Below are 12803 nucleotides of genomic sequence, written 5' to 3'. Positions count from 1 at the left end.
GACAACGGCTATATAACACAAAAAGCAGTTGTTAGATCAGTTACTGCTGCTACAATGGCAGGTTATCAAGAGTGAGTTAGAACGCGGTGTTACAGTCGGCGCACGAGCGATGGGACACAGCACCTCCGAGGTAGTGATGAGGTGGGTATTTTCCCGTACGACCATTTAACCAGTATACCGTGAATATCAGGAATCCGGTAAAACATCAAATCTCCGACATCGCTGTGGCCGTAAAAAGATCCTGGAAGGAGGGGACCAACAACGGTGTAAAGATAATCGATGAACGTGACAGAAGTACAACCCTTCCGCAAATTGCTGCACATTTCAGAGCTAGGCCATCAACAAGGGTCAGCGTGCGAACCATTCTACGAAACATTATCGATATGGGCTCTCGGAAATGAAGGCCCACTAGTGTACGCTTGATGACTGCACGACACAAGGTTTACGCCTCGCCGGCGCCCGTCAACACCGGCATTGGACTGTTGATGACTGGAAACATATTGCTTGGCCGTACGAGTCTCGTTTCTAATTATATCGCGCAGATGGACGTGTACGGGTATGCAGACAATCTCATGAATCCGTGGACCCTGCATGTCAGTAGGGGACTGTTCAAGCTGGTGACGGCTCTGTAATGGTCTCGAGCGTGTGGAGTTGAAGTGATACGGAACCCTTGATCCGTCTAAATATGACACTGACCGGTGGCTCATACGTAAGCATCCTGCCTGATCACCTACATCCATTCATGTGCATTGTAGATTCCGAAGGACTTGGGAAATTCCAGCAGGAAACGCGACACCCCATACGTTCATAATTGCTACAGACTGACTCCAGGAACACTCTTCTTAGTTTATACACTTCCACTGGCCACCAAACTTCCCAGAAATGAACATTATTGAGCGTATCTGGGATCCCTTGCAACGTGCTGGTCAGAAGAGACCTCCACCGCCTCGTACTCTTACGGGTTTATGAACGGCCGTGCAGGATTCATGGTGTCAGTTCCTCCAGCACTACTCCAGACATTAGTCGAGACCATGCCACGTCGTGTTGGCTCAGTTCTGCGTGCTCGCGGGGGCCCCACTCGACATTAGGCGGATGTGCCAGTTTGTTTGCTCTTCAGTGTATAACGTTTCTATTCGCTACTGTGCTAAAGAAAACTCTGTTTGCCATTTTCAGAACTCGGTACTTCCATTTCAATCACCACCGCAGTACCGTATGTTAGTTGCAATTTAAGTTTACCATGTTAATATTGGCTTTGTGGCATATGCTTTAGGAAAAGATAAAGTCACTTGTCTTGGAGGGAAGAAACCCTAGCATCATTCTTATGTCAGACTAATATGCACCGTTTCTGACGTTGGCGACATGCTGACCATGACCTCACTTACTTCCTGAACATCTTTCAACACCCTTCTATGTCACCGCATCTCAAATGCTTAGATTGCCGGCCGAAGTGGCCGTGCGGTTAAAGGCGCTGCAGTCAGGAACCGCAAGACCGCTACGGTCGCAGGTTCGAATCCTGCCTCGGGCATGGATGTTTGTGATGTCCTTAGGTTGGTTAGGTTTAACTAGTTCTAAGTTCTAGGGGACTAATGACCTCAGCAGTTGAGTCCCATAGTGCTCAGAGCCATTTTGCTTAGATTCTTTTCCTTTCCGGTTCCCCTACTGTCAATGAAACACTACCGTACTGATCTGCACTCGAAATGCACGTTCTCGGCCATTTCTTCCTCAAGTTAAAGCTCACGTTTGATCTAGTGGATTTCTTGTGGTGGATACTGCCGTCTTTGGCTATACTCGTCTGATGTTCGCTTCGCCCGCCAAGTGCTTTTTCCTTTAAAGATAGCAGAATCTACTTCGTAGCCTACAGGTTTTGTTTAGTTTATCGTTAGTTCCATCTCTGCTCCTGTTGATAACATTCGTTTATCTGCGGTTTTGTCTTTGGCTCTATAGACTGAATAGACTGCCCAATCGACTCAACGGTCCTTTCACTAAAGACAGTAACGTCATAGGTGAAATTTATCGTTACTATCCATTCATCTTGAATTTTAATCCAACTGTCGAATTAATCTTTTATTGCCACCATTGCTTCTTCGACGTACAGATTGAACAATAGGGAAGAAAAACTGCATTCCCATCTCGGGTTCGAAATAGACATTCGAAAGCTAAGTAAATGCTTTACACATGGAAGCGGTGAAAATATTTACCGAAATTAAATAAATTTGCTAATTCATTGTGTCTTTACGATGGAATGAGACAGCTGACAGAAATACGGACATGTGGTAATTCTCAAAGAAAAGGACAGAATCGGTGGTGCATAACCTAATAATAGCTTATTATTTGAAGTTGCTCCTTTATAAATATGAGGAAGCAACCAAATTTACATGTTAAATGCTTTAATGGGTGTCGTTAACCTAAAATCGATTTGAATAATCAGGGAAAGACCCAGAACGAAATTTAATCATATTCATTATCCTTGCAACTAGCAATTATGAAGAGTAAAAAACCAAAGCCGTGATGAGTAAAAGCTGCAAATAGGGAGCTCAATCACGCATGTTTTGTCACTGATTTAATATTCCAGCGTGACAGATAAATTTGAGACAAATAGAGAAAACACGGGAAGAACTAAATTGAAATGCAAATAACTTGTGACTTACAGTTTTTTAGATAGTAGTTATTCTTAGTGTTTGCTAGAATTTTGTGGCATTCTCCTGATGATGATATATAGGAGAAGCGACACAAAATCTACATTTCGAGAGATCTGAATATGATTTTTCGTTTATCCTCCTCAAGTTTATTAATTATATCCAGTGAATGTGTTTGAAGGGTGGCAGTAGATATCTTCTCATTAATGGTGTTTAGCGGTCTTCTCCATGGGCTCTGTTATTCTCAATACACACTGACTTTTTTTAGTGCTGGGTATTCTATCTGGACTCCCACTATCAGTGGTTGAATGCCAGGTTATCCAAGTTGACACCGGACTCATGATTGTGTAGCTGAGTCACTGATACACTGTATAGAATAACTTCTTTTAGTGAAGTAAAGAACGAAATTTGATAGGCACGAACGACCACTGTTACTACCACTGCAGATATGATCTCTGGCTAAAAGATATTTCCCTTATGTCACAATTATTGCAGATACAGTTCACATTATACCGTGCAGGTAGGAACCAGTATTTTCCTCTTTTGCAACAATTAATTGCAAACGGCAGACAATATTTGTCCTTATCCACTAGACAAACGTAACTGAAGAGCAACTGACGAAGAGCGGGGCCAATATTAACAACATTACGGTTCTGGTGTTAGTCTTTCAAACTCATTCTAAGAGGAAGGAAAAATTACAACATTGAATACCTATAACAAAGTGAGGAAGGATAGGTAACATTTAAATTGAAAAATCTGCAAGAGCTTCACAAAGCATAAACTGACTGAAGGACCATAGCAATGTGTGCGTGGTTGTAACGGTTGAATGGTCATAATGAGGTATTCATCAGTTACTCTCGCTGCAGCAAGCAGTGGCTTCAGGCGCTTAAATATACCTGGCGACAGCTCCTGGTAGACGGGGTTGTACAGTTCTTCTTTGCTGTACGGATCTGAACAGATGAATACCGTTGGCTCCTCAGGACCCCTATAGCCATTTGGGTAGACAACATTCGGCTTCATGTCGATCATCTGGAACAGAAGTGTCAGTGTCCAGTGTTTATTGCTCTAATTCACTCTTAATTTACTAAAACGAATTCTTCAGAGCATAATATAACATCTTTAATCTTAAGTCATCCGTATGCGACTATTATCTGGATCTACGACTATTGATGATTTAAAATAAAAATTAAAACAATTATCTCTGTCAGCCACTTTCATTTTCTTCACAGCGGATTTGGAGGCAATTTGTTTCTTCTTCATGAAAGTTACTCGAGTTTCCTATGAGTAATTACCTTGTCCATATGTTTAAAATTGCCCTTTAACATTTACCATCTGGTGTTTTCAGTAGAGTTGGTAAATTTAAACTGTCTTTGAGAGAATTATTTCGGAATTTGTGGATCATATAACACAACTGTCATTTATGATTTTTCATTGCGATTATTACTCATTTTAGCATTTGGTGTTCAACAGTATACATTATTAATGACTTGCCAGACATCTTATGACGTCTCCCAGAAATTTTACAAAATGTACGACAGGTCTACGGTAATTTTCATTCCTAAAACGGTGACTTCCCACCGCATTCCACATACCCTCACAACGTCACCTATATCGCTAGCACCTAGAGAGAGGGTGCAGTGGTTCAGACTTTGGGCTCCAAGTCAAGGGTAGTGAGGTTCTAACAAACTTGTAGCCACCCTGATGTAAGTTTTCCTAACACCCGTAGGATATTTCAGGTCTATGTCAGGAAGACACACTGTAATAAATTCACTAAAATCCTCTTCAACAGGTCATCTCTCATTTTCCTATGACACAAGAAAACGACATATAGATAACTATGCTAACAGAACAACAGGAACTTTATGTCACCACATGCAGCTTTTGTGTTTACACAGTACGATGATTGTCACTATTGGTTATAACTTTTAAAATGCATTCCGAAATGCTCCTATGATCATTGTAAATAAATGTTTTTCTTTGATAATATCTCTTTCTCTGGGTTCCCTAACTCAGTCAGCAAACACCGGAAACCTTATAGGCTCCTTTTATTGTCTGTTTTTCTGTCTCTCTCTGTCCAACTGTTAAGAACCCTTTCTCTCAGGAACGAGTAGTTGTATGAAGTTGAAATTTAGGTCGAATATTACAGTCTATAGTCCCTTGACGGCGCAAAAACTTGAAGCTTCCATGTCAGTGCAGTCAAACAGTATCGCTATTTATGTCACGTGTTTTTATACTCACTAACTCACTCAACAGAATCTATAAGGTACTTCTCTTTGATATACAGGGTGTTACAAAAGCGTACGGCGAAACTTTCAGTAAACATTCCTCACACACAAATAAAGAAAAGAGGTTATGTGGACATGTGTCCTGAAAAGCTTAATTTCAATGTTAGAGCACATTTTAGTTTCGTCAGTATGTACTGTACTTCCTCCATTCACCACCAGTTGACACAATTGAAGGAAGGTAATGTTGACTTCGGTGCTTGTGTTGAAATGCGACTCATTGCTCTACAGTACTAGCATCAAGAACATCAGTACGTAGCATCAACAGGTTAGTGTTCTTCACGAACGTCGTTTTACAGTCAGTGCAATGTTTACAAATGCGGAGTTGGCAGATGCCCATTTGATGTATGGATTAGCACGGGGCTATAGCCGTGGCGCGGTACGTTTGTATAGAGACAGATTTCCAGAACGAAGGTATCCCGACAGGAAGACGTTCGAAGCAATTGATCGGCGTCTTAGGGAGCACGGAACATTCCAGCCTGTGACTCGCGACTGGGGAAGACCTAGAACGACGAGGACACCTGCAATGGACGAGGCAATTCTTCGTGCATTTGACGATAACCCTAATGTCAGCGTCAGAGAAGTTGCTGCTGTACAAGGTAACGTTGGCCACGTCACTGTATGGAGAGTGCTACGGGAGAACCAGTTGATTCCGTACCATGTACAGCGTGCGCAGGCACTATCAGCAACTGATTGGCCTCCACGGGTTCACTTCTGCGAATGGTTCATGCAACAATGTGTCAATCCTCATTTCAGTGCAAATGTTCTCGTTACGGATGAGGCTTCATTCCAACGGGATCAAATTCTAAATGTTCACTATCAACATGTGTGGGCTGACGAGAATCCGCACGCAATTGTGTAACCACGTCATCAACACAGATTTTCTGTGAACGTTTGGGCAGGCATTGTTGGTGATGTCTTGATTGAGCCCCATGTTCTTCCACCTACGCTCAATGGAGCACGTGATCATGATTTCATACGGGATACTCTACCTGTACTGCTAGAACATGTGCCTTTACAAGTACGACACAACATGTGGTTCATGCACGATGGAGCTCCTGCACATTTCAGTCGAAGTGTTCGTACGCTTCTCAACAACAGATTCGGTGACCGATGGATTGGTAGAGGCGGACCAATTCCATGGCCTCCACGCTCTCCTGACCTCAACCCTCTTGACTTTCATTTATGGGGGCATTTGAAAGCTCTTGTGTACGCAACCCCGGTATCAAATGTAGAGACTCTTCGTGCTCGTATTGTGGACGGCTGTGACACCATACGCCATTCTCCAGGGCTGCATCAGCGCATCAGGGATTCCATGCGACGGAGGGTGGATGCATATATCCTCGCTAACGGAGGACATTTTGAACATTTCCTGTAACAAAGTGTTCGAAGTCATGCTGGTACGTTCTGTTGCTGTGTGTTTCCATTCCATGATTAATGTGATTTGAAGAGAAGTAATAAAATGGGCTCTGACTTGGAAAGTAAGCGTTTCCGGACACATGTCCACTTAACATATTTGATTTCTTTGTGTGTGAGGATTGTTTCCTGAAAGTTTGGCCGTACCTTTTTGTAACACCCTGTATTAGCATGAAATTTGGCACGGAGCGAGTTTTTATAGTACCGGAAAAAATCCAAATATCGTCAGCTTGTAATTATATTTCATGAAGAAAAATGTTTTTGTCATTTATCCAACTGTCTGTTAGTCCGTCTGCTAAGATATCTTTGTCAAATACTAATGTCCACCATTTTTCAGGTTCATAAATAATTGAAGCTTTACTAATAAATTAGTACAGCTGAAACGTATTGCCATATATGTCACGTATTTTGACATCCGAAAACTTACTCATCAAAAACTACAGATGAACTATGTGAATATATGTTGGGTCTGGTGATCTACACTCCTGGAAATGGAAAAAAGAACACATTGACACCGGTGTGTCAGATCCATCATACTTGCTCCGGACACTGCGAGAGGGCTGTACAAGGAATGATCACACGCACGGCACAGCGGACACACCAGGAACAGCGGTGTTGGCCGTCGAATGGCGCTAGCTGCGCAGCATTTGTGCACCGCCGCCGTCAGTGTCATCCAGTTTGCCGTGGCATAAGGAGCTCCAACGCAGTCCTTAACACTGGTAGCATGCCGCGACAGCGTGGACGTGAACCGTATGTGCAGTTGACGGACTTTGAGCGAGGGCGTATAGTGGGCATGCGGGAGGCCGGGTGGACGTAACGCCGAATTGCTCAACACGTGGGGCGTGAGGTCTCCACAGTACATCGATGTTGTCGCCAGTGGTCGGCGGAAGGTGCACGTGCCCGTCGACCTGGGACCGGACCGCAGCGACGCACGGATGCACGCCAAGACCGTAGGATCCTACGCAGTGCCATAGGGGACCGCACCGCCACTTCCCAGCAAATTAGGGACACTGTTGCTCCTGGGGTATCGGCGAGGACCATTCGCAACCGTCTCCATGAAGCTGGGCTACGGTCCCGCACATCGTTAGGCCGTCTTCCGCTCACGCCCCAACATCGTGCAGCCCGCCTCCAGTGGTGTCGCGACAGGCGTGAATGGAGGGACGAATGGAGACGTGTCGTCTTCAGCAATGAGAGTCGCTTCTGCCTTGGTGCCAATGATGGTCGTATGCGTGTTTGGCGCCGTGCAGGTGAGCGCCACAATCAGGACTGCATACGACCGAGGCACACAGGGCCAACACCCGGCATCATGGTGTGGGGAGCGATCTCCTACACTGGCCGTACACCACTGGTGATCGTCGAGGGGACACTGAATAGTGCACGGTACATCCAAACCGTCACCGAACCCATCGTTCTACCATTCCTAGACCGGCAAGGGAACTTGCTGTTCCAACAGGACAATGCACGTCCGCATGTATCCCGTGCCACCCAACGTGCTCTAGAAGGTGTAAGTCAACTACCCTGGCCAGCAAGATCTCCGGATCTGTCCCCCATTGAGCATGTTTGGGACTGGATGAAGCGTCGTCTCACGCGGTCTGCACGTCCAGCACGAACGCTGGTCCAACTGAGGCGCCAGGTGGAAATGGCATGGCAAGCCGTTCCACAGGACTACATCCAGCATCTCTACGATCGTCTCCATGGGAGAATAGCAGCCTGCATTGCTGTGAAAGGTGGATATACACTGTACTAGTGCCGACATTGTGCATGCTCTGTTGCCTGTGTCTATGTGCCTGTGGTTCTGTCAGTGTGATCATGTGATTTATCTTACCCCAGGAATGTGTCAATAAAGTTTCCCCTTCCTGGGACAATGAATTCACGGTGTTCTTATTTCAATTTCCAGGAGTGTATAAGTAATGTGCATACAAGGAAAACGGATTTTCAGTCCTATGTTTAATCAATGCACCACCTCTCAATGATGTAAGGAAACACCAGAAATAACACATTCAGATTCAGCCTTAAACTGTAAGTCCCATTTCCCTCATTTGGACAACTAGTGTAGATTAGGAACACTTAAGCCGCCGATGTGGCGTCGAATAGAAATGGCACCAATCTGTTCAACGAAATTATTACTCTTATCTATATACATAATCAAGTTTGTATGGAAACTTTAGAGAGGCAGTCTTACTCGTAACTGACCAATTTGTTCTGTTCAGTTGTCTCCAGTGTCGAATGGATGTTACTATGCGATTTCAGTCGAAACAGCTATCCTTGTTCAATGGTTAGGCCAATATGAAACTTGAAAATAAGAAAACAGCTCTAGTGCTCCGACATTTTACAGTTTATATTCCACTATCCGGAGCGGCACATATATCATTGGTCATTCGTCTATATTGACGACAGTGAAGAACGGTAGAGCCGAATCTATGATGTGGAATAAGCTTTCAAGACAGTAACGTGGGCTTCCAGTTCCCCTTTGAGAAACTGATGACCGGCTCTCGCCATCTGAAAGCTTTTCCCCAAACAGCGTGTCACCCTTTACTATTCTTTGAATCTTATCAGGGGGTTCACAACGCCATCGATGCTGATACATATAGTATACAGCTACAGTTATCACTACAGTAATATTTTGGCTACGTCAGTTATAAACTGCTGAAAAAGGTCTCTAGATGTCAGAAACTGGTCGCGAAATTAAATTTATTTTACTTATTTGGTTGCTGATTTTACAACAAATATAGTATTATAATGACTGGAATAATGTAAAGTCATCTAGACAAAGGAGTACTGTTATGGAAGCCGGCAGACGTCGGCCAGTGTTGTCCAGATATTATAGAGTTTCTCGAAAAATAGTTTGAACGAATCACAACGCACTAGGGACGGGCTGACAGAGATCTGGAAAGAAAATAAACGAACCCTAGAATTAAATGTTTCTTGCTGAAGCTTCGATAGTAAATATTTTATTGCTGCTTTCAGTTCGCTCGAGCTGACGCTTTACGATATCCGACTACATAAAACACTTGGCTTGTAAAATAAATCGAGACTGCTGCGTAGTTCGTAAGTGATTCTAAGGACAGTAACGGGACTCCATTCCGCTCAAAACATCCCGAATGTGTAAATGCTGTTTTTCAGACCCCTTTAGACGATGTATGTGTCTCTTCTGTTGTCGACTCAGGAAGCGTGAGTGTGTGTGTGTGTGTGTGTGTGTGTGTGTGTGTGAGAGAGAGAGAGAGAGAGAGAGAGAGAGAGAGAGAGAGAGAGAGAAAATAATAATAATAAGAGGATGATGATGAAAGTAGGGAAACCAGGGACTGAGAGATGCGTACTCTACGAAGAATCTGTGTTACATTTTCACCACATAAACTTACTCCATGTACCCTAATAACACAGAAAGGCATTTAAAAACAATGCTATTCGATGTATTCTGACAAAGAGGGAGAAGCAAGACAGAAGAGAACACAACTGCGACTCATGTCGGAAGGAAAGACACCTTGATATGATGATTGTCTGCGGTTGTCATTAACCTGCAGTTTAAAAAAACGATGCAAAGAAACTCGTTGAACTATTTCAAGAATTACTGCAGAGGACGCTTATACCCTAAAAATGGAAAATGTTTAGTTATTCCACATGACAAGAAAAAACAGCATACATGACACTGAAAACTTCATGCCGCTTAACTTCTTCTCCACAATGGAGAAGCTATTTAATGGTTCAAATGGCTCTGAGCACTATGGGACTTAACAGCTAAGGTCATTAGTCCCTAGATCTTAGAACTACTTAAACGTAAATAACCTAAGGACATCACACACCCATGCTCGAGGCAGGATTCGAACCTGCGACCGTAGCGGTCGCGCGGTTCCAGACTGAAGCCCCTAGAACCGCTCTGCCACTCCGGCCGGCAGCTATTTAATGAAATTATTACCAATGATACGTATCATCATTGTATTTTAATCAAGCAAAGCAACAAACTGGTCTGATAATTCAGTAAATAGCGTTAGGCTTCTTATAAACTGCAAAGCCACTACGGAGGTAGCCCCTGATCTTGCGGTTGATAATGGAATAAAAAGCAAGTCAGGTTCATAGGCTTTGCCTACATTGAACAATGTTCGAAAATGTAAAATGGTGCAAGGTGCTCCACATTAAAAAAATCATGTAAGCTATATGCAACAACAGGATGTGCTAGGATCAAGAGGGAATTGTAAAATAGGTAATCCAAGAACCAAGTGCCCGAACAAACGAAAAAAAATGGTTCAAATGGCTCTAAGCACTATCGGACTTAACATGTGGGGTCATCAGTCCCATAGACTAGAACTACTTAAAGCTAACTTAACCTAGGGCATCACACACAGTCATGCCCGAGGATTCGAATCTGCGACCGTAGCAGCAGCGCGGTTCCGCGCTTAGGCGCCTACAACCGCTCGGTCACAACGGCCGGCGTGCCCGAACAAAAGGGGTGAAGACAGAATGTATTCTTTGCCCCTACTGTTCAATCTACACGTAAAAGAAGCAACGACGAAAGTAAAGGAAAGGATTAAGAGTGGGGTTAAAATTCAGGATGAAAGGATATCAATAGCAGATACGCCGATGGCATTGCTATCCTCACCGAAAGTGAAGAAGAATAACAGAACCTAATGAATGGAATGAACAGCCTAATGAGTACAGAAAATGGACTGGGAATCAACCGAAAACAGCTAAAAGTAATGGTATGAAGTACAAATAAGAACAGCAAGAAGCTTAACATCAGAATTTTTTATTAAGAAGGAGACGAAGTCAAGGAATTCTGCTAGCTTGGAAGGAAAATAGTCCGTGGTGGGCGAAGCAAGAAGGATATAAAAAGCACCTACCACAGCCAAAGAGGACACTCTTGGCCAAAAGAAGCCCATTAGCATCAAACATAGATCTCAGTTTGAGGAAGAAATTACTGATATTGTAAAGCATTGCATGGCAGTGAATCACACGCAGCGGGAAAAACAGAAAAGAAAGAAATCGAAGCGTTTGAGATGAGGTGCTACGGAAAAATGTCGAAAATTAGATGGATCGATAAGGAAGGAGGAGGTTCTTCGCAGAATCAGCGAAGAGTAGTACATATGGGAAACACTAACAAAGAGAAGTGAGAGGATGATAAAACATGTGTTAAGGCAACAGGCATTAACTTACGTGTTACTAGAGGAAGTTGTAGAGAGTTAAATCTGAAGAGAAACGGATTCAGGCCTGTAAGTTTGACTGAGTAGGGGGGCTATCATCCCGAATAGTAGCGAAGAATGAAAGACAAATAAATAAAACTGAAACACTGTAGTTGTACAGCTTCCGAGGTTTACTCGAAAAGTACGGTATGACTTCTTATAGAACACAAACTACCAAACAGTTTTTCAAGAAACTGTTTTATTTAATTTCTCAGCCGATTCTCTATTTTCATACATAGTTCCCACGTATGTTTAAACATTCGTCATAATATTATGCAGCTTCTGTATGCCTAAGTCATAGTCGTCTGACGTCTGTGACGATAACCAGCCTTTTACTATTCCTTCCGCCCACGAGAAATTCTTTTACGTAGCGAAACAAGTGAAAATCACACGGTGCTAAGTCTGGACTGTACAGTGGATGGACAATCTGATCCCATTCAAAAGATCTGATCAGATTTGGGGAGTGCTGGGCAGAATGAGGTCTTGCATTGTCACGAAGCAACCAAACTCCAGACCTCAGAGGGGCACTTCGGTTCATCTGTATTGCCTGTGTTGCAAGTCCAAGTTGAGTCAGGGTAACACTGTATGTGGCTGCATTTATTGTTGTCTCTTGCTGCATGAACTCGAATAACAAGTCTCTACGTTTATCCCAAAACACATTTGCCGTAACCTTCCGCGTTAAGATTCTCTGCTTTTCCTTCACTTCGACTGGTGATTTGGTGCGATGACATTCCACTGATTGACTTTTACACTCTTGGCTCATGTGAGAAACCCGTATCTCGCTCCCTGCGACAATGTTCTCTAAAATTGATGACCTTCCTTATGACAATAGTCCAAAAATTCAAGAGCACAAGCCAGTCTTTCCATTTTATGTTTCTCACTAAGTAGCCTGGGGAGCCAAAGTCCACCCAATTTGCGGACTTGCGAATTTTCGGAGACAATTTTGTACAAAGTTGTTCGACCCACGTTGGGAATTTTCAATACTAAAGTGGAAATTTTGAGTCGCCGGTCTTCGCGAATCTCTATGTCCGGCTTTGACCAAATCTTCTGAGATTACTTATGATCGGCGTGATGGCGGTTTCCCCGTCCGACCTCGAAGGCTGTCACCCACTGCGCCCTTTGCTGTCGCTCATCTCAATGGTGCCACACATTTACCCTTGCTGTCAAAAACGTATCACTAACCGTACTTCACAGCCGGTGGCCTGATCAACTGTTTTAAAAAGTTTGAACTGACACTGTAAACAGCACACGGCGGCAGTACCAATGCAAATGGCGTCGTTTGACGAGGAAGCCAT

The 12803-nt window shown here is 43.6% G+C and overlaps 1 protein-coding gene across 2 annotated transcripts in view; it reads right to left on the bottom strand.

Annotated features, from left to right (window-relative positions):
* LOC126188023 (uncharacterized protein C6orf132 homolog) overlaps positions 1-12803 on the bottom strand; it is a 289046-nt gene that overhangs the window by 21816 nt on the left and 254427 nt on the right. For both annotated transcript variants that reach the window (XM_049929441.1, XM_049929442.1), the window contains exon 6: positions 3533-3665. In XM_049929441.1, the coding sequence (XP_049785398.1) occupies positions 3533-3665 (133 nt within the window). The remainder of the gene's footprint in view (positions 1-3532; positions 3666-12803) is intronic.

The sequence above is a fragment of the Schistocerca cancellata genome, chromosome 5, assembly GCF_023864275.1.
Source record: "Schistocerca cancellata isolate TAMUIC-IGC-003103 chromosome 5, iqSchCanc2.1, whole genome shotgun sequence".
Lineage (NCBI taxonomy): Eukaryota > Metazoa > Arthropoda > Insecta > Orthoptera > Acrididae > Schistocerca > Schistocerca cancellata.
Note: the sequence above shows the minus strand (reverse complement) of the source record. Positions and strands in the feature narration are given on the sequence as shown.